This window comes from Oncorhynchus keta, chromosome 17 (assembly GCF_023373465.1).
Source record: "Oncorhynchus keta strain PuntledgeMale-10-30-2019 chromosome 17, Oket_V2, whole genome shotgun sequence".
NCBI classification, from domain to species: domain Eukaryota; kingdom Metazoa; phylum Chordata; class Actinopteri; order Salmoniformes; family Salmonidae; genus Oncorhynchus; species Oncorhynchus keta.
This window is the reverse complement of record NC_068437.1, coordinates 23,297,168-23,318,860: the sequence shown is the minus strand read 5'-3', so window position 1 is coordinate 23,318,860 and position 21,693 is coordinate 23,297,168. Positions and strand designations below refer to the sequence as shown.

The following is a 21,693-nucleotide window of genomic DNA, read 5'->3' as shown; positions in this document are numbered from 1 at the left end:
AAGGTGTATGCCCCAATTTGTAAGTCGCTCTGGATAAGAGCGTCTGCTAAATGACTTAAATGTAAAAATGTAATGTAATGTAGTTCAACTCTTTATATGTTGGCTAAGCCTTCTATAAAGTCAATAAGTTCACATTATTAGTGTGAAATAAATATGCTATAGGCTATGCAGAGCCGGGTCCACTCAGTTCTATCAGCTGTAGGTACATAAACCTAGGACTTGATGACAATCAAACGACCTGACCCAATAGAAAAGTTAGATTTTTGGACCTGGACAATTGACTGTAGCTGCCTTAAGATGAATGCACCAACTAAGTTGCTCTAGATAAGAACATCTGCTAAATGTTTTACATACAGATCCCATATTACGGTGTTGAATTATAAAATATGTCACAAATGAATCATTTATGCAGTTCTTTATTAAAAACATCGTTTTTTTGTTACATTTGACTGTGTAAAACCTAGCAGTACTAATTTATCTGTGAGTGAGATTGATATATATTATCAGGACTCCGGATAAGACCCAGATGCAGACAGTTCGAATCCCAGATGATTATCACAAAACGGGGCAGGCGAACGACTGGTCAAGGGACGCTGGTAGGCTTTACAAGACGAACTAGCAATAGACACAGAAAACACAGGTATACATGCACAGGGGATATTGGGAGAAATGGGCGACACCTGGTGGGGGGTGGAGACAAGCACAAGAAGGGTGAAACGGATCAGGGTGTGACATTTTTAGCTTTTTGCAAAAAAACATTTGTCTCTGAAATGAAACCATAAAGTGATAGATTTTAAACAAATACTGTCATTGAACATGCCAATGATTAGATAGTGAAAAAAGAATATCTTCCATAAGTTCTTTAATCAATAAAAGCTCATTTACCAACATTTCTGAAAATGGATACATTATAGCGTTTTGGAACTAAACTCTTCAGTCAGACATAGTCTGATGGCACTGGCGCCTATAACGCCCAGACTATCTTAGGTCGTATCGTTACATCAAAAAAGCAAAATCGTCTATTTATCAGAATCAAAACACTAACCCTAACCACAAGTTGCAAAAAACGTACACCGAGTGTACCAAACATATTGAGTTGCACCTCCACCCACCCCCATTTTCCCTCAGAACAGCCTCAATTCAATTCGTCGGTTCATGGACTCAACAAGTTGTCCAACGCGTTCCACAGGGATGCTGGCCCATGTTGATTCCAATGCTTCCCGCAGTTGTGTCAAATCGGCTGGATGTCCTTTGGGTGGTGGAGCATTCTGAATACACAAGGGAAACTGTTGAGCGTGAAATACCCTGCAGCGTTGCCGTTCTTGACACACCGCCAGGCACCTACTTCCATATCCCATTCAAAAGCACTTGCCCGTTCACCCTCTGAATGGCACAATCCATGTCTCAATTGTCACAAGGTTTAGAAATCTTTCTTTAACCTTTCTCCCCCCTTCATCTATACAGATTGAAGAGGATTTAACAAGTGACATCTATAAGGGACCATAGCTTTCACCTGGATTCACCTGGTCAGTATATTTCATGGAAAGAGCATGTTTTGTATCGCCAGTGCATACATTTGAGTGTAAATGTGTAAAACAAATGTAATATATGCTTATTTTGGGGAATTAAAAACAAAAACGTGTGTTACAAAGTGTTAAGGAAAGAAAATCTGTTACTGCTTGTGCTTGACATATTTTAAAGATAAATATATGTTGGGGCTTTTAGGGTTAACTTTAATGAAAACAGTCATGTACCCTAATATACTGTACTTATGTGTCAAACGCATTGGGCTATAACATTCGGCCCTGATGAATGATTACACAATAATAGTCTATGTTAAGAAAAATATGTAGCTATTCCTGAACCAGAGCATTTATGTTCTCATTTCGCTGAAGGCAATTATCAACTGAAAATAGGGGAGAGCGTGTGATTGAGTCGGGTGGAGTTGCAATGCGCGACCACTTCAATTGCTCCACTACGCCACTCGGCGAGAGACTGTCACAGACCAGAATGACCTCCCTTCGCGGCCAACCACAACAATTTGTATTCCATTGATTATATGTTTTGGACATCATGAAAATAACGTCAATTTGTGCATAGAAAGAAAAGTGTTAAAGTTATCAAGAGGAAGCGTTCTTCAGAGAAGAGTATTAGTAAAAAATCACATTTACCAAGGTAAGTGAATATTGGGACACTTGTGTATTTTTTATCCTATGCGATTTAACGATATTCATATATTATGTCTCGAAACATGTCAATTAAGTAAATGTCTCTTTTAATAAAAAATGCAATGTGTTCCAATGTGTGCTGACTGAAATATTGTCAGTGTATTTGGGATATTGATTGATTGTAATTTTAATGTTCAATGTACTGCTTCCTGAAATTGCAAACTGATGCAAATGTTTATGGTGGCACACAGGATATGTCAAATGTTAATGTGAAAAGAAAGCACAAAGCTCAAGCTGTCAACCACAAGAGGAAACCGAGTCAGTTGTCACTAGTTCTAAAGTAGAAATGTCGGTCTCCTCTGAGACTCGTGTCTTTACTTCTCTGGTTCACTCTTATCTGTCTATTAAAAAGGGACATGTACTCTCTCTTTCTGTATCTATCTTTGCTCCATCTTCCTCTGGATTTAACCTGTGCTCATCCCTTTTGTTGGTAGTTCAAATCTATTCTGAAATGGTTTGAACTTCCATTGTACGCAACCATCAAAATTCTCACCCACCCCCATAAGTATTCTCAAGTGACATTTGCTCTCACAGTAGATGAGATGATGCAGTCAGTCTCCTCCTTCAGCACTGAGAATAGTGAAAATGGGAATGCAATTTTCAGCTTGATTTGACAATTGTCTTGATTGATAGTCATCTCGATAGATCTATATGTGTTGATTTAGCCTGAACCATTTGACCAACATTTTATTTTTTTAAATTTAATTTTACTAGGCAAGTCAGTTAAGAACAAATTCTTATTTTCAATGACGGGGCAGAACGACAGATTTGTACCTTGTCAGCTCAGGGATTTGAACTTGCAATCTTTCAGTTACTAGTCCAACGCTCTAACCACTAGGCTACCCAAGATAAAGTCCCTAGTTACTGGCCCAATACCCATTTTAATATTTTTACCATCTGAATAAATGGTCTGAGAAAAGTTTTCCTGCTGATTAGAACAGCACAGGGGGCATCTGAGGGGCCCTTTATGTTTGCAGAAAACCAGACCTGTATTTATCTGTGAGGTCACTTCCTTCCACCACACTGAACACAGAGAGGAGAACAACATGATACTGAGGATGGTGACTTGGGTCTGTAACTCTTTTAGGTAGCCTACTGTGCTCAAATCAGTTTTCAGTGTGTGATTATATAATGGAATATTCAGCGACGCTTCAGCGACGCACATGGCAAAATGTAAACTAATAGGTTAAAGTATCAAAGATTTTATTTGAACTTCAATATGCCTACAGTGTGTGGCATTATTTATTTTAGAATTCAAGTCACTGAGACAGTTAGATTCTAGTCACTAATTCAGATCCTGTAGTCTTTCCCCATTTCCTGCTACCCCACAAATATGCGTATCGTACTTTGCCCAGAGCTTTGCCTTAGGTGTGAAGAATGTGTTAACTCCAGTGACTGTAATGTTGGATGGACTGAGCCTGAGGGGCTGTTTGGGGATATGGAGTGGGTTATCATCCTCATTATTTTTGGTATGTGAGCAAGACTATGCTGATGTCTTCTGTATAATATTTTTGCTGATACCAAAACAACATTTAACTGTTTACATTATACAAGCAATTGAGAATATGATACTTTACTTTTGTACACTTCCTTGCGAATCCATCCATCCATGAAGATGCTTATGATTTGGTTGGAAGTGTGTGATGTGTTTATGATGCTGTACACTTCAGTATGCTCCCATTGTACACTTTTGCTTTGGTTGAACCTTTCGATGGAACGAGCGTCATAAAGAGCCCCATATACGACCTTTAGATGGAACGAGCGTCATAAAGAGCCCCATATATGACCTTTAGATGGAACGAGCGTCATAAAGAGCCCCATATACGACCTTTAGATGGAACTAGCGTCATAAAGAGCCCCATATATGACCTTTAGATGGAACGAGCGTCATAAAGAGCCCCATATATGACCTTTAGACAGAACGAGCATCATAGAGAGCCCCATATACGACCTTTAGATGGAACGAGTGTCATAAAGAGCCCCATATATGACCTTTAGACAGAACGAGCGTCATAAAGAGCCCCATATATGACCTTTAGATGGAACGAGCGTCATAGAGAGCCCCATATATGACCTTTAGACAGAACGAGCGTCATAGAGAGCCCCATATATGACCTTTAGACAGAACGAGCGTCATAAAGAGCCCCATATATGACCTTTAGACAGAACGAGCGTCATAAAGAGCCCCATATATGACCTTTAGATGGAACGAGCGTCATAGAGAGCCCCATATATGACCTTTAGATGGAACGAGTGTCATAAAGAGCCCCATATACGACCTTTAGACAGAACGAGCATCATAGAGAGCCCCATATATGACCTTTAGATGGAACGAGCGTCATAAAGAGCCCCATATACGACCTTTAGACAGAACGAGCATCATAGAGAGCCCCATATATGACCTTTAGATGGAACGAGTGTCATAAAGAGCCCCATATATGACCTTTAGATGGAACGAGCGTCATAGAGAGCCCCATATATGACCTTTAGACAGAACGAGCGTCATAGAGAGCCCCATATATGACCTTTAGACAGAACGAGCGTCATAAAGAGCCCCATATATGACCTTTAGACAGAACGAGCGTCATAAAGAGCCCCATATATGACCTTTAGATGGAACGAGCGTCATAGAGAGCCCCATATATGACCTTTAGATGGAACGAGTGTCATAAAGAGCCCCATATACGACCTTTAGACAGAACGAGCATCATAGAGAGCCCCATATATGACCTTTAGATGGAACGAGCGTCATAAAGAGCCCCATATACGACCTTTAGACAGAACGAGCATCATAGAGAGCCCCATATGACCTTTAGATGGAACGAGTGTCATAAAGAGCCCCATATATGACCTTTAGATGGAACGAGCGTCATAAAGAGCCCCATATATGACCTTTAGATGGAACGAGCGTCATAGAGAGCCCCATATACGACCTTTAGATGGAACGAGTGTCATAAAGAGCCCCATATAAGACCTTTAGATGGAACGAGTGTCATAAAGAGCCCCATATATGACCTTTAGACAGAACGAGCGTCATAAAGTGCCCCATATATGACCTTTAGATGGAACGAGTGTCATAAAGAGCCCCATATATGACCTTTAGATGGAACGAGCGTCATAAAGAGCCCCATATACGACCTTTAGATGGAACGAGTGTCATAAAGAGCCCCATATATGACCTTTAGACAGAACGAGCGTCATAAAGTGCCCCATATATGACCTTTAGATGGAACGAGCGTCATAAAGAGCCCCATATACGACCTTTAGATGGAACGAGCGTCATAAAGAGCCCCATACACGACCTTTAGATGGAACGAGCGTCATAGAGAGCCCCATATATGACCTTTAGATGGAACGAGCGTCATAGAGAGCCCCATATATGACCTTTAGATGGAACGAGCGTCATAAAGAGCCCCATATACGACCTTTAGATGGAACGAGCGTCATAGAGAGCCCCATATATGACCTTTAGATGGAACGAGCGTCATAGAGAGCCCCATATATGACCTTTAGATGGAACGAGCGTCATAGAGAGCCCCATATATGACCTTTAGATGGAACGAGCGTCATAGAGAGCCCCATATATGACCTTTAGATGAAACAAGCATCATAGAGAGCCCCACATACGACCTTTAGATGGAACGAGCGTCATAGAGAGCCCCATATACGACCTTTAGATGGAACGAGTGTCATAGAGAGCCCCATATATGACCTTTAGATGGAACGAGTGTCATAGAGAGCCCCATATATGACCTTTAGATGGAACGAGCATCATAGAGAGCCCCATATACGACCTTTAGATGGAACGAGTGTCATAGAGAGCCCCATATACGACCTTTAGATGGAACGAGTGTCATAGAGAGCCCCATATATGACCTTTAGATGGAACGAGCATCATAGAGAGCCCCATATACGACCTTTAGATGGAACGAGCGTCATAGAGAGCCCCATATACGACCTTTAGATGGAACGAGTGTCATAGAGAGCCCCATATATGACCTTTAGATGGAACGAGCATCATAGAGAGCCCCATATACGACCTTTAGATGGAACGAGCATCATAGAGAGCCCCATATACGACCTTTAGATGGAACGAGCGTCATAAAGAGCCCCATATATGACCTTTAGATGGAACGAGCGTCATCGAGAGCCCCATATATGACCTTTAGATGGAACGAGCGTCATCGAGAGCCCCATATATGACCTTTAGATGGAACGAGCGTCATAGAGAGCCCCATATATGACCTTTAGATGGAACGAGTGTCATAAAGAGCCCCATATATGACCTTTAGATGGAACGAGCATCATCGAGAGCCCCATATATGACCTTTAGATGGAACGAGCGTCATAGAGAGCCCCATATATGACCTTTAGATGGAACGAGTGTCATCGAGAGCCCCATATATGACCTTTAGATGGAACGAGCGTCATAGAGAGCCCCATATATGACCTTTAGATGAAACGAGTGTCATAAAGAGCCCCATATATGACCTTTAGATGGAACGAGCGTCATAGAGAGCCCCATATATGACCTTTAGATGGAACGAGCATCATCGAGAGCCCCATATATGACCTTTAGATGGAACGAGCGTCATAGAGAGCCCCATATATGACCTTTAGATGGAACGAGTGTCATCGAGAGCCCCATATATGACCTTTAGATGAAACGAGCGTCATAGAGAGCCCCATATACGGCGCCTACATATTAACCATATCAGAAAATTACAATGTAGAAAAAATAGCATTTTGGTTTAATTTTTTTATTTTCAGTGTTCATTATAATCTTACAATGCATTACTTCAGTTCATTACTTATAGTATAACATACAGTGCATTTGGAAAGTATGCAGACCCCTTCACTTTTTCCACATTTTATTATGTTACAGCCTTATTCTACAATGGAAAAAAATGTTCTTGTCAATCTACACGCAATACCCCATAATGACAAAGTGAAAACAGTTTTTTTGATATTTGTGCAAATTTATTAAAAATAAAAACAGAAATACCTTATTTACATAAGTATTCAGACGCTTTGCTATGAAACTCAAAATTGAGCTCAGGTGCATCCTGTTTCCATTGCTCATCCTTGAGATGTTTCATCAACTTAATTGATTGGGCATGATTTGGAAAGGCACACACCTGTCTATATAAGGTCCCACAGTTGACAGTGCCCGTCAGAGCAAAAACTAAGCCATGAGGTCAAAGGAAATGTCTGTAGAGCTTTGAGACAGGATTATTTCGAGGCACAGATCTGGGGAATGGGACCAAAAAATGTCTGCAGCATTGAAGGTCCCCAACAACACAGTGGCCTCCGTCATTCTTAAATGGAAGAAGTTTGGAAACACCAAGACTCTTCCTAGAGCTGGCCGCCCGGCAACACTGAGAAATCGGGGGAGAAGGGTCTTGGTCAGGGAGGTGACCAAGAACCCGATGGTCACTCTGACAGAGCTCCAGAGTTGCTCTATGGAGATGGGAGAACCTTCCAGAAGGACAACCATCTCTGCAGCACTCCACCAATCAGGCCTTTATGGTGGAGTGACCAGACCGAAGCCACTCCTCAGTAAAAGACACATGACAGCTCGCTTGGAGTTTGCCAAAAGGTACCTAAAGGACTCTCGGACCATGAGAAACAAGATTCTCTGGTCTGATGAAACCAAGATGGCATGAATGCCAAGCGTCACTTCTGGAGGAAACCATGTGGGGATGTTTTTCAGCTGCAGGGACTGTGAGACTAGTCAGGATGGAGGGAAAGATGAACGGAGCAAAGTACAGAGCGATCCTTGATGAGCACTCAGGACCTCAGACTGGGGGCGAAGGTTCACCTTACAAAAGGACAACGACCCTAAGTACACAGCCAAGACAACGCAGGAGTGGCTTCGGGACAAGTCTCTGAATGTCCTTGAGTGGCCCAGCCAGAGCCCGGACTTGAACCTGATCAAACATCTCTGGAGAGACCTGAAAATAGCTGTGCAGCGACGCTCCCCATCTAACCTGACAGAACTTGAGAGGATCTGCAGAGAATAATGGGAGAAACTCCTCATATACAGGTGTGCCAAGCTTATAGCGTCCTACCCAAGAAGACTCGAGGCTGTAATTGGTGCCAAAGGTGCTTCAACAAAGTACTGAGTAAAGGGTCTAAGTACTTAAAGTATGTTAATGTGATATTTCTGGGGGTTTAAAAAAAATAAAATGTACAATTTGCTTTGTCATTATGGGGTATTCTGTGTAGATGATGAGGGAAAAAACAATTGAATCCATTATAGAATAAGACACGTAACAAAATGTGGAAAAAGTCAAAGGGTCTGAATACTTCCCAAATGCACTGTATGCAGTCCTACATCTGTGATCTGTTGGTAGTATACTCCATTTCCTATACCCTGGTTCCACTAGCACCAGCAGTGGAGGGAGGGTCTTACACAATGGCAAATCAGTATCTTAGCAACAAGAGCCCTTACCACACTCCTCATGTCCTTACATGTGTATGAATGTTTGACAGAGTACAGCTTTTATTCTCTCATATGACACATGAAGGACCCCTGTAGATCACTTATTCTGCATGCGACCCTGACCTTTGTTCTTCATGCAGTTGAATTGATTCATTCAACTCTCTGAATACTGCACATGGATCAAATATGTGTTTTATGTTCTATTGAATTTGGAATGTGAAAATTTATGATAGGTCCCAAATTCTCTGTCATTAACCGCCCTGCATTAAACATCCTCATGTTTTTGTGTATCTCTCTATCTTATTTTGAACCTGTGAGTCTCTACAGAATGCTCCATGCTACAGTAATGTCATTCATAGTGGTGTTTCTCTGTGCTGTGTGTGTTCCTAGGCTGTGGGAGGGCTGACACTGCTGCGAGCATGGCCTACACGCTTGGCACGGGGCTTGACTCTGGGCCAGCCATGGGTCCCCAGAATTGCGTCACTAGGGTGGAGCTGTCCGTGTGCTGTGGCAACCTGCTGGACAGAGACGTGGCCTCCAAGTCTGACCCCTTCTTAGTGCTCTTCCACGAGGTGGACAGCAACTGGGTTGAGGTGAGGAGGGGAGAGGAGGGATGGGCAAGTCTGGGAAAGGTCGAGGGGATCCATTATAAAGGAAGAGAAAAGGAGAAATGACTGTTGGAAAAGTGGAAGGAATGAAGGGTTGTAGGGGTTGAATAAAGTGGTGAGGTAAACCACTTGAAAGGGTGAAATAATCATTAATAAATATGCTCTGACTGTTGATTGCTCTCAATGTTTTATCGATTGATGCTCGCCAAGTTCGCAATAACACACAGTGTTATCAATGTACAAGGGAGAAACATCAATCCATGGAAGCCGTGGTGTCTTGAGGAGTGTGGATCTGTGTGTGCTCCGGATGCCCTCTCGTTGCCAGGGAAAGACATGCCTGCCTGGGTACTGTTGTGTTGAAGCAGGCTAAGTGTGATCGCTGCAGGCTTGGGCTGTCGGTCAACAGGGCAGGCTCCAACATGAAACCAGCAAAGCGGTTGCTGCAGTTACCATGGAAATTTGGATGGAAACAAAGGAGTCATGATGTTCTTGATGCGTGGAAAGAGAGTGGAAAGAGTCATGAGGAATGGAACTTACAGGCAAACAGGGAAGGGACATGGAAAATACCCAGTGGGATTTGAAAACGGAGAGCCTATATGTAAAAAGCACGTCGGAGGATGTCTGCTGTTCCAGAGGTGTAACATTTAATCTCTTAAAACTCACTGAGCATGTAGTCATCCTGACAATGGTTTCTCTTTGGATCATTATGAAAGCTTCAGCACATGAAACACACAACTATACACAAACATTCCAAAGCTATATGAAACAAAACACAGAGAAGAAATAGAGGAGTGAAGGGTTTTTAAAGGGAAGGGCTTCCTGTCTGTCTCGGCATGAGAGAAGGGTTCACTCTGGGTGGAGGAGCCATCTGTGCTGTGGGGGTAAAGAGGGAAGTGTGATAGCACAGAAAGGGGAGGGAGGTAACAGTCAGAGAAAATGCTGGGAGAGACAGAGGCGAGGGGTTCCAGTGAAACAGACAGAGCAGCGTTGGAATGTACAGTTTGTTGGAATGCCAGTTTAGCCTCAGAGATGAGAGCACAATAGGGGTCGAGGACTATGTGAAAATTCTATCAGTGAGTCACACATAAACTGTGTTAGTCACCACCAGCTAGGTTTATCTTTCACATGAATAAGGCCTTTTCAACCTTACACCCCCCCCCCCACATGTCCACCTCCAATCCAGTCGAGGCTGCTGAGGGGAGGACGGCTCATAATAATGGCTGAAACGGAGTAAATGGAATGGCATCAAACACATGGAACCCATGTGATTGATGATTTGACACCATTCCACCAATTCCGCTCCAGTCATTACCACGAGCCGGTCCGCCCCAATTGAGGTGCCACCAACCTCTTGTGCTCCACTCTGTGTACTCGGTGTTGGCACGTCTGTGTGTATGAATACTTTGCCTGTTAGACAAAACCATATTCCTGTGTATATCATTTTCAGATTGGTCGAACAGAGACTGCGGTAAATAACCTGAATCCAGTGTTTGGGGTGAAGTTTAAGGTGGACTACCATTTTGAGGAGGTCCAGAAGCTCAAGTTTGCCCTGTTTGATGAGGACAAGTGCAGCAGCCAGCTGTATGAGCATGACTTCCTGGGAGAGTACATCTGTACACTGGGGGTGGTATGCTACCTGTCACACTGTTCTTAGAGTCTGTCTGTGACCCCTTTCTGCGTCTGTTTATCACCTGTTTGTTATGTTTATTTGCAGGTGGGCATTTTCACCCCTCACTCACTTCTCTCTCTGGTCTGTTACCTTTAGATTGTGTCCAATAAGAAACTTCACCGGTCACTGACCTTGGCCAATGCCAAGCCAGCTGGGAAAGGAACCATCACAGTGAGAACATCATGCTTGCACAACTCATGCCCACAGAGCGGTCCAAGAAATAAAGACATGTCCACACACACACACACACGCACGCACGCACGCACGCACGCACGCACGCACGCACGTGCGTACGTACGTACGTACGTTCTGGAACATGGTACAGTTTTACACTGGATACAATACAGTAACGGTTTCTCTTGTGTACAGATAACTGCGTTGGAGCTGTCAGACAATAGAGTAATCACACTGACCTTGTATGGGAGAAAGCTTGACAAGAAGGTAAGAGTCACTGCCCACGTAGTACCATATTATCATCACTGTTAAGAAGTTCTTACGTAATATTTGGAACAACAATATGATTTTGTCAATCAAGACAATGCTCATGAAACAGCAACAATGCCCTCTCCAAGTCTTCATCGTGGTATGCCGGCAGCTATGTGGGTCATTGTCAAACAAGATTGCTTTGTTTTGCAGGATTTCTTTGGTAAATCAGACCCGTACCTAGAGTTCCACAAGCAAGGAGATGATGGGAAATGGATGTTGGTCCACAGGACAGAGGTGAGTTGGCTTGGTAGTTGGTTAGGGGTGGCTGTTTAGACTATTTGAATGTCATCACTGTAGAACTAAGTGTATTATATCGCTAAACAAGGTGTATTACCACCTGGTAATACGTTAACTGGATTGACCTAGCTTCTGAGTTCCAAATGAGATGGAAGAAGTTGTATCTCTGTAGCTGTTTTTGGGCTGCAGGTGATAAAGAACACTCTGGACCCGGTGTGGAAGCCCTTCACAGTACCACTCATCTCCCTCTGTGATGGGGACATAGACAGGAGCATCAAGGTAAGTGAGGTTTACCAACATGTGCATTAATATGAGGACGATGGCATGAAAATGTTAGTGAGGGAATCCCCTTTAATATATGTAAAAAAGCCAAATACATTTTAAGTGATTTCTTGTGGTATTACAGAATGTTCTGATTTTTTGTCCTTCCTGTGGGTTGTCTCATATTGCAGGTACTGTGCTATGATTACGACAACGACGGAAGTCATGACTTCATTGGAGAGTTTCAGACCACTGTCACGAAGATGAGTGAAGCCCAGAATTCACTGGAGGTGAGGGGTGTATTTTAGATCTGTTCCTGTTTATCTATGGGAGTTTGTTCTGTATGGGTTAGTCATGCTTTGATGTGGATCTAAGACCATTTTCACATTGTTGTAACATCCATCATTAAATGAAGACCAAGGTGCAGCGTGGTAGGCGTACATTTTCTTTAATTTTAAATGTTCCACCAAAAAACAATAAACAACTCAACGAACGTAAAGCTAGGAGTGCAACACATGCAACACACAAAGACAAGATCCCACAACAGAAGGTGGGAAAAAGGGCTGCCTAAGTATGATCCCCAATCAGAGACAATGATAGACAGCTGCCTCTGATTGGGAACCATACTCGGCCAACAAATAAGTATAAACATAAATTTCCCACTCTAGTCACACCCTGACCTACCAAATAGAGAATTTAAAGTATCTCTACGGTCAGGGCGTGACAGTACCCCCACCCCCCCCTAAGGTGCGGTCTCCCGGCCGCAAACCTTAACCTATAGGGGAGGCTCCGGGTGGGCATCTACCCTCGGTGGCGGCTCCGGTTCTGGACGTAGCCACCGCTGCTGATGCCTCCGCTTCTGTGGAACCGGACCGTGGATCGTCGCTGGAGACTCCGGACCATGAATCGTTGCCGGAGGAACCGGACCGCGGATCATCGCCGGAGGCTCCGAACTGCAGATCGTCGTCGGAGGCTCCGGACTGCGGATCGTCGCCGGAGACTCCGGACTGCGGACCGTCGCTGGAGGCTCCTTGCCATGGATCATCAATACAGGCTCCGGGCCATGGATCATCACTGGAGGCTTTGTGCCATGGATCATCACTGTAGGCTCCGGGCCATGGATCATAACTGGAGGCTTCGTGCCATGGATTATCACTCGAGGCACCGGGCCATGGATTATCACTGGAGGCTCCGTGCCATAGATCATCACTACAGGCTCCGGGCCATGGATCATCACTGGAGGCTTCGAGCCATGGATCATCACTGGAGGCTTCGTACGTGGAGCCGGAACAGGTCTCATCGTACTGAGGAGACGTACTGGAAGCCTGGTGCGGGGAGCTGCCACAACGCGTCCTACTGGATACCCACTTTAGATTGGTGAGTGTGGAGAGCTGGCACAGGACACACTGGGCTATGAAGGCGCACTGGAGGCATAGTGCATAGAGCCGGCGCAGGATATGCTGGGCCGTGGAGGCGCACTGGAGGTCTGGAGCATAGAGCTGGCACAACGCGTCCTGGCTGAATCTGTAGCAAGGCAAGTTCGGGGAGCTGGCACAGGCCACACTGGGTTGTGCTGGCGAACTGGGAATACAGTGCGTAGAACTGGCGCAGGATATCCTGGGCCGAAGATACGCACCGGAGGCCAGGATCATCACTGGAAGCTTTGTGCCATGGATCATCACTGGAGGCTCCGGGCCATGGATCATCACTGGAGGTTCCGGGCCATGGATCATCACTACAGGCTCCAGGCCATGGATTATCACTGGAGGCTTCGTGCCAATCCGTCCTGGCTGAATGCCCACTCTAGCACGGCAACTACGGGGAGCTTGCACAGAGCGCACCGGGCTGTGGATGCGCACTGAAGGCATGGTGCGCAGAAACGGATAACACGGTGCTTGACCAGTCACTCGCTCGCCACGGTAAGCACGGGGAGTTGGCTCAGGTCTGAACCCTGACTCTGCCAATCTCCCCTTGTGCCCCCCCCAAAAAAATGTGTTTCCCCCCCAAAAAAATTGGGGCTGCCTCTCGTGCTCGCTTTACTCCTCGTAACGTTGACGTAACGTCGCTGCCTCCATCTGCTCATTCGGACGGCGATACTCCCTGGCCTGCGTCCAGGGTCCTGCTCCCTCCAGGATTTCCTCCCAGGTCCAGTCCTCCTCACCACGCTGCTTGGTCCGTTGGTGGTGGGATCTTCTGTAACGTCCGTCGTTAAATAAAGACCAAGGTGCAGTGTGGTAGGCATACATTTCCTTTAATTATCAAATGTTCCACCAAAAACAATAAACAACTCAATGAACATAAAGCTAGGAGTGCAAACACATGCAACACACAAAGACAAGATCCCACAACAGAAGGTGGGAAAAAGGGCTGCCTAAGTATGATCCCCAATGAGAGACAACGAAAGACAGCTGCCTCTGATTGGGAACCATACTCGGCCAACATAGAAATATAAACATAGATTTCCCACCCTAGTCACACCCTGACCTACCAAATAAAGAATTTAAAGGATCTCTACGGTCAGGGCGTGACAAATGTCTCCAATCGCAACGCACTCCTCACTGTGAGTGAATGACTCACTTAAGACACTACAGTCTCAATGCACCTAATACAGCTCACCATTTCTGAATGGAGGATGCCCGTTCATTTGGATATTCGCAGGTGTTTATTTACTAACACCAATTCAATCTACTGCCTGTTTTAACCTCACTAAGGGATGTTGGGTAACACTTTATTTTACAGCTTGGTAACACCTGGTGAGAGAAGTAGGAAGTTACATTTTACTTCAGTTTTTGCCTGCCAACTTCTTCCTGAAAACCTTGTGTCATTTGCTAATGGCAAAAATGCAAATAGAGCTGGTGTGAGAATGAGTGTAAATTGTGTGGGTGTGCAGATGGGTCTTAGTTGTAATTCTTCACTTAGTGTTCCTTTCCACCAGGTCGAATTTGAATGCATTAATCCGAAAAAACAGAAGAAGAAAAAGAGCTACAAAAACTCTGGAATCATCATTCTGAAGTCATGCAAGGTGAACCAAGACACACAGAGACTAATAGATATACAGTATGCCTCTTAATTAGTCAATCCATTATGGAAATCACAAAAAGGCGTATTAAGTCTAAAAGGAAACAGCTTTAAATGTATTATGAATCCACAATAAAGCGTTATGCACACAGCTAATGTGTTTTCGTTCATAATAGTATTTTTTATTAAGAAACAAAATGCCTGTAATATGGCTTTGCTTCAGGCAGGGTTTAGAGTAATGGCTCCGAATCCCTATTAAATTCATGTATTAATATCAGCACCAAACACCTGTCAGTCTCACACAGTCCACCACGGTTCTGCCTGCAGTAATCACCTTTGTTCAGGCAGCCAATTACTGAATATGGAGATGACTCAGTCCTATCAAAGTGCCACTGCCGCGCCTCCTCCAATTATTTATCCATAGGAAAAACAATTTGAACTTGCTTGAGTATGGAATAGTATGAACAGAGTGTGAATCATGTTTGAATAATGTCTCCTCAGGTTGAAAGGGACTATACCTTCCTGGACTATATTTTAGGTGGATGCCAGATCATGTTCACTGTGAGTATGAGGTCATCACTCAACTCAGTGTGTCTCCCACTCTACCTGAAAACTCTGACCCTTTACTCCTACTCTCAACCATCTCTGCCACCCACCTACAGTAACTCAGACATCCACCTACCCCGGGCAATGAACTCCAATATGTAAAATTACACATAACTGTATGTACGCACACATACTAACAAATACCTTTGTTAGTTTGGGGTCACTTAGAAATGTCTTATTTTTTTTAAAGAAAATGACATGTTTTGTCCGTTACAATAACATCAAATTGATCAGAAATACATTGTAAATACAGTGTAAACATTATTCATGTTGTAAATGACAATTGTAGCTGGAAATGGCAGATTTTTTATGGAATATCTACATAGGTGTACAGAGGCCCATTATCAGTCACCATCGCTCCTGTGTTCCAATGGCACAATTATGCTAGCACAGCTGAAAACTGTTGTCCTTATTAAAGAAGCAATAAAACTGGCCTTCTTTAGACTAGTTGAGTGTCTGGAGCATAAGCATTTGTGGGTTTGATTACAGGCTCAAAATGGCCAGAAACTAAGAACCTTCTTCTGAAACTCGTCAGTCTATTATTGTTCTGAGAAATGAAGGCTGACATGAACGCTGTGTACTACTCCCTTCACAGAACAGCAGAGAGAGAGAGAGAGAGAGAGAGAGACAGAGAGAGACAGAGAGAGACAGAGAGAGAGAGAGAGAGAGAGAGAGAGAGAGAGAGAGAGAGAGAGAGAGAGAGAGAGAGAGAGAGAGAGAGAGAGAGAGAGAGAGAGAGGAAGAGAGAGAGAGAGAGAGAGAGAGAGAGAGAGAGAGAGAGAGAGAGAGAGAGAGAGAGAGAGAGAGAGAGAGAGAGAGAGAGAGAGAGAGAGAGAGGAAGAGAGAGAGAGAGAGGAAGAGAGAGACAGAGAGAGGAAGAGAGAGACAGAGAGAGAGAGAGAGAGAGAGAGAGAGAGAGAGAGAGAGAGAGAGGAAGAGAGAGAGAGAGAGGAAGAGAGAGAGAGAGAGGAAGAGAGAGAGCAGAGAGAGAGAGGAAGAGAGAGAGAGAGAGAGAGAGAGAGAGAGAGAGAGAGAGAGAGAGAGAGAGAAGAGAGAGAAGAGAGAGAGAGAAGAGAGAGAGAGAGAGAAGAGAGAGAGAGAGAGAGAGAGAAGAGAGAGGAAGAGAGAGAGAGAGAGAGAGAGAGAGAGAGAGAGAGAGAGAGAGAGAGAGAGAGAGAGAGAGAGAGAGAGAGAGAGAGAGAGAGAGAGAGAGAGAGAGAGAGAGAGAGAGAGAGAGTCCTTCTGTAGCTCAGTTGGTAGAGCATGGCGCTTGTAACGCCAGGGTAGTGGGTTCGATCCCCGGGACCACCCATACGTAGAATGTATGCACACATGACTGTAAGTCGCTTTGGATAAAAGCGTCTGCTAAATGGCATATATTATTATTATTATTAGAGAGAGAGAGAGAGAGAGAGAGGTAGAGAGAGAGAGGGAGAGAGAGAGAGAGAGAGAGAGAGAGAGAGAGAGAGATAATAATGGACAAAAAATGTAATTTTATTTAAAAATTGGTGGTGTATATTTTAATAACTTAACGTTTATTTTTTTATTTGAACATAAACCACTTCCATATGCTACTTCATTCATTAAATGCACCTTACAGTACTGTACATCTTTGGAAACATGGTAGGTTCAGAATTCTCTGTTGTAGGATAAAATCATCATTGGTCTATTTTTGGCTCAGGCTAATGGGTGAAACATTGTGCGTCCCTGGTGATGTCACACCTTTGTGTCAGTGCTCCGTTATTGGCCAGCCAGGGTATTTATCTCCAATGGTGCTGAAACACTTTACACCTCCACTACTTACATATCCGTGCTACTGTGGAATACTCAGAGGAACTGTGCCCTTTGTTCTGCAAAAGTCTGTGTTTTATCTATGTTCTCAGCACCCAGGGTTTAGAAACGTGTAAAAACAACTGTTACCACCATGATGACATGTTGTTGCATACTGTAAATACTTTACTACATACCAAGAGAGAATGTAGACTTTTATGCCCATATTCTGTAGATACTTTGTAGCCACAAAATAACTCTACCTGTTTTTTATTATTCCCTGAATGGCAATATTAACTTCTTCCATCTTGCCACAACTATTTAGTTACCTGTATGTGACTAGTTGTGTTTATTTATGTGGTTGTGGACCACAGACATTGTTCTGATGAGCAGGTTTATGTGAGGTCCTTTTCAACCAATTATTTTATCCCAATGTTATTGTCAGATTTTTTTTTATACGCAAATATAACATTTGTGTTTCCATAGTTACTGTGTTTTGTGCCAGAGGAGACTGTCTTTGCAAGAATGAAAGAGAGAGAGAGACAAAAAACAATATAGGGGTATGACTGGAAAGACACAACTTGATGGTTTGGCTTTAGGTGGCTACATCTTATAGGACACACTTGAGAGACCAATGGAATTTGTGTTTGTACTGTATCCATAAGATTTTGTTTTTGAGTTTACATTTTCTAAAACCTAGGAAATGTGCAATGATTCCTGACAGTTTTATTAAATGTATCTGATTTTAAAAGAGGAGATACTCCTATTTCTACTGGGTCAAATGATGTATATCCTTATTTTTTTTAAATGTGTTCAAACCCCCAGTAAGATTATAACACCATTACCTTAATCCGCTACTATAATTCAAATATTTAAATAGTTCACGCATGTGTGCTTCGTGGATATTATACCTGCATGTTATAATTCAGTTGAGATTGGTGTTTGGGAAGGAATGATTGGTGTTTGGGAAGGAATCTAAATCCTCAACGGTGCTTGCTGCAGTTCTCTTAATCTGTTTTCTTTTGTGAGAGACCCAGGGCTCTCTCTCTCTGTTCCACGGAATTCAATTATACTTAGCATGCATCTAATCTGTTCGAGGGGAAATCGTCTCTACAGAGATGCAGATGAGGAGCACTGTTTATATTGACTGGAACTGAAGAAAACAGTGTTTGTGGTAGTTGCAGGAAAAACCTTCTTGACTATATAGCACAATATTTATAACATTATAATAAAAGCAGCATTACAACACTGGTCAAACCAGCCTAAAGGTCAGGCCTGCTGTGGGGAACAGTTCTCAGTAGAACAGTGTTCATCTATGAGGTCATCTGATTGTACATTAGCTTGTTACCTCACCACCAGTTATTTTGGAAGCCCTACACTTTTAGAAGAAAAGAGTTCCAAAAGGGTTCTTCAGCTGTCCCCATAGGAGAACCCTTTTAGGTTCTGGATATTACCTTTTTTTCTAAGAGTGTAACAAAGGGTTAGAGATATGTTTAAGAAACAGTGTGGTATTTCATCTGTACTAAAGGGAGTTAAAGCTGAAGAAAAAAGCTGATCTATCTATCTATTCAATTCAATTCAAGGGGCTTTATTGGCATGGGAAACATATGTTAACATTGCCAAAGCAAGTGAGGTAGATAATATACAAAAGTGAAATAAACAATAAAAATTAACAGTAAACATACAGAAGAAAAACAAAGACATTACAAATGTCATATTACGTATATATACAGTGTTGTAACGATGTACAAATGGTTAAGGGTACACAAGGAAAAATAAATAAGCATAAATATATGTATATGTATTTACAATGGTGTTTGTTCTTCACTGGTTGCCATTTTCTTGTGGCAACAGGTCACAAATCTTGCTGCTGTGATTGCACACTGTGGTATTTCACCCAGTAGATATGGGAGTTTATCAGAATTGGGTTTGTTTTTTAATTCTTTGTGGATCTGTGTAATCTGAGGGAAATATGTGTCTCTAATATGGTCATACATTGGACAGAAGGTTAGGAAGTGCAGCTCAGTTTCCACCTCATTTTGTGGGCAGTGTGCACATAGCCTGTCTTCACTTGAGAGCCATGTCTGCCTACGGCAGCCTTTCTCAATAGCAAGGCTATGCTCACTGAGTCTGTACATAGTCAAAGTTTTCCTTAAGTTTGGGTCAGTCACAGTGGTCAGGTATTCTGCCACTGTGTACTCTCTGTTTAGGGCCAAATAGCATTCTAGTTTGCTCTGTTTTTTTTGTTAATTCTTTCCAATATGTCAAGTAATTATCTTTTTGTTTTCTCATAATTTGATTGGGTCTAATTGTGCTGCTGTCCTGGGGCTCTGTGGGGTGTGTTTGTGTTTGTGAACAGAGCCCCAGGACCAGCTTGCTTAGGGGACTCTTCTCCAGGTTCATCTCTCTGTAGGTGATGGCTTTGTTATGGAAGGTTTGGGAATCGCTTACTTTTAGGTGGTTGTAGAATTTAATGTCTCTTTTCTGGATTTTGATAATTAGTGGGTATGGGCCTAATTCTGCTCTGCATGCATTATTTGGTGTTCTACGTTGTACACGGAGGATATTTTTGCAGTATTCTGCATGTAGAGTCTTAATTTGGTGTTTGTCCCATTTTGTGAAATCTTAGTTGGTGAGCGACCCCAGACCTCACAACCATAAAGGGCAATGAGCTCTATGACTGATTCAAGTATTTTTTGCCAGATTCTAATTGGTATGTTGAAATGTATGTTCCTTTTGATGGCATATAATGCCCTTCTCGCCTTGTCTCTCAGATCGTTAACAGCTTTGTGGAAGTTACCTATGGCGCTGATGTTTAGGCCAAGGTATGTATAGTTTGTTGTGTGCTCTAGGGCAACAGTGTCTAGATGGAATTTGTATTTGTGGTCCTGGCGACTGGACCTTTTTTGGAACACCATTATTTTGGTCTTACATTTACTGTCAGGGCCCAGGTCTGACAGAATCTGTGCAGAATATCTAGGTGCTGCTGTAGGCCCTCCTTGGTTGGTGACAGAAGCACCAGATCATCAGTAAACAGCAGACATTTGACTTCGGATTCTAGTAGGGTGAGGCCGGGTGCTGCAGACTTTTCTAGTGTCCGCGCCAATTCGTTGATATATATGTTGAAGAGGGTGGGGCTTAAGCTGCATCCCTGTCTCACCCCACGACCCTGTGTGAAGAAATGTGTGTTTTTTGCCAATTTTAACCGCACATTTGTTGTTTGTGTGCATGGATTTTATAATGTCGTATGTTTTACCCCCAACACCACTTTCCATCAGTTTGTATAGCAGACCCTCATGCCAAATTGAGTCAAAGGCTTTTTTGAAATCAACCAAGCATGAGAAGATTTAGCCTTTGTTTTGGTTTGTTTGGTTGTCAATTAGGGTGTGCAGGGTGAATACATGGTCTGTTGTACGGTAATTTGGTAAAAAAGCCAATTTGACATTTGCTCAGTACATTGTTGAAACCATCAACACCACAGGCCTTTTGGGTTGGAGGGTTTTTTATTTTGTCCTGTAACTCATTCAATGTAATTGGAGAATCCAGTGGGTTCTGGTAGTCTTTAATAGTTGATTCTAAGATCTGTATTTGATCATGGATATGTTTTTGCTCTTTATTCTTTGTTATAGAGCCAAAAAGATTGGAGAAGTGGTTTACCCATACATCTTCATTTTGGATAGATAATTCTTCGTGTTGTTGTTTGTTTAGTGTTTTCCAATTTTCCCAGAAGTGGTTAGAGTCTATGGATTCTTCAATTACATTGAGCTGATTTCTGACATGCTGTTCCTTCTTTTTCTGTAGTGTATTTCTGTATTGTTTTAGTGATTCACCATAGTCAAGGCGTAGACTCAGGTTTTCCAGGTCTCTATGTTTTTGGTTGGACAGGTTTCTCAATTTCTTTCTTAGATTTTTGCATTCTTCATCAAACCATTTGTCATTATTGTTAATTTTCTTCGGTTTTCTATTTGAGATTTTTAGATTTGATAGGGAAGCTGAGAGGTCAAATATACTGTTAAGATTTTCTACTGCCAAGTTTACACCTTCACTATTACAGTGGAACGTTTTACCCAGGAAATTGTTTAAAAGGGATTGAATTTGTTGTTGCCTAATTGTTTTTTGATAGGTTTCCAAACTGCATTCCTTCCATCTATAGCATTTCTTCATTTTACTCAGTTCCTTTGGCTTTGATGCCTCATGATTGAGTATTGCTCTGTTTAAGTAGACTGTGATTTTGCTGTGGTCTGATAGGGGTGTCAGTGGGCTGACTGTGAACGCTCTGACAGACTCTGGGTTGAGGTCAGTGATAAAGTAGTCTACAGTCCTACTGCCAAGAGATGAGCTATAGGTGTACCTACCATAGGAGTC

The 21,693-nt window shown here is 42.9% G+C and overlaps 1 protein-coding gene across 2 annotated transcripts in view; it reads left to right on the top strand.

The window, feature by feature from the left end:
- The first annotated feature begins 1,825 nt into the window (after positions 1–1,825).
- LOC118396656 (copine-2-like) overlaps positions 1,826–21,693 on the top strand; it is a 29,300-nt gene continuing 9,432 nt past the window's right edge. The window contains exons 1-10 of one of the 2 annotated variants that reach the window (XM_035790969.2): positions 1,829–2,175; positions 9,064–9,266; positions 10,729–10,908; positions 11,047–11,121; positions 11,320–11,391; positions 11,587–11,670; positions 11,863–11,952; positions 12,126–12,224; positions 14,870–14,956; positions 15,454–15,513. In XM_035790969.2, coding sequence (XP_035646862.1) covers positions 9,093–9,266; positions 10,729–10,908; positions 11,047–11,121; positions 11,320–11,391; positions 11,587–11,670; positions 11,863–11,952; positions 12,126–12,224; positions 14,870–14,956; positions 15,454–15,513 — 921 coding nt within the window. In that variant the 5' untranslated portion in view covers positions 1,829–2,175; positions 9,064–9,092. Of the gene's footprint in view, positions 2,176–9,063; positions 9,267–10,728; positions 10,909–11,046; positions 11,122–11,319; positions 11,392–11,586; positions 11,671–11,862; positions 11,953–12,125; positions 12,225–14,869; positions 14,957–15,453; positions 15,514–21,693 lie in introns of both variants that reach the window. The other variant, XM_035790970.2, reaches the window with a different exon arrangement.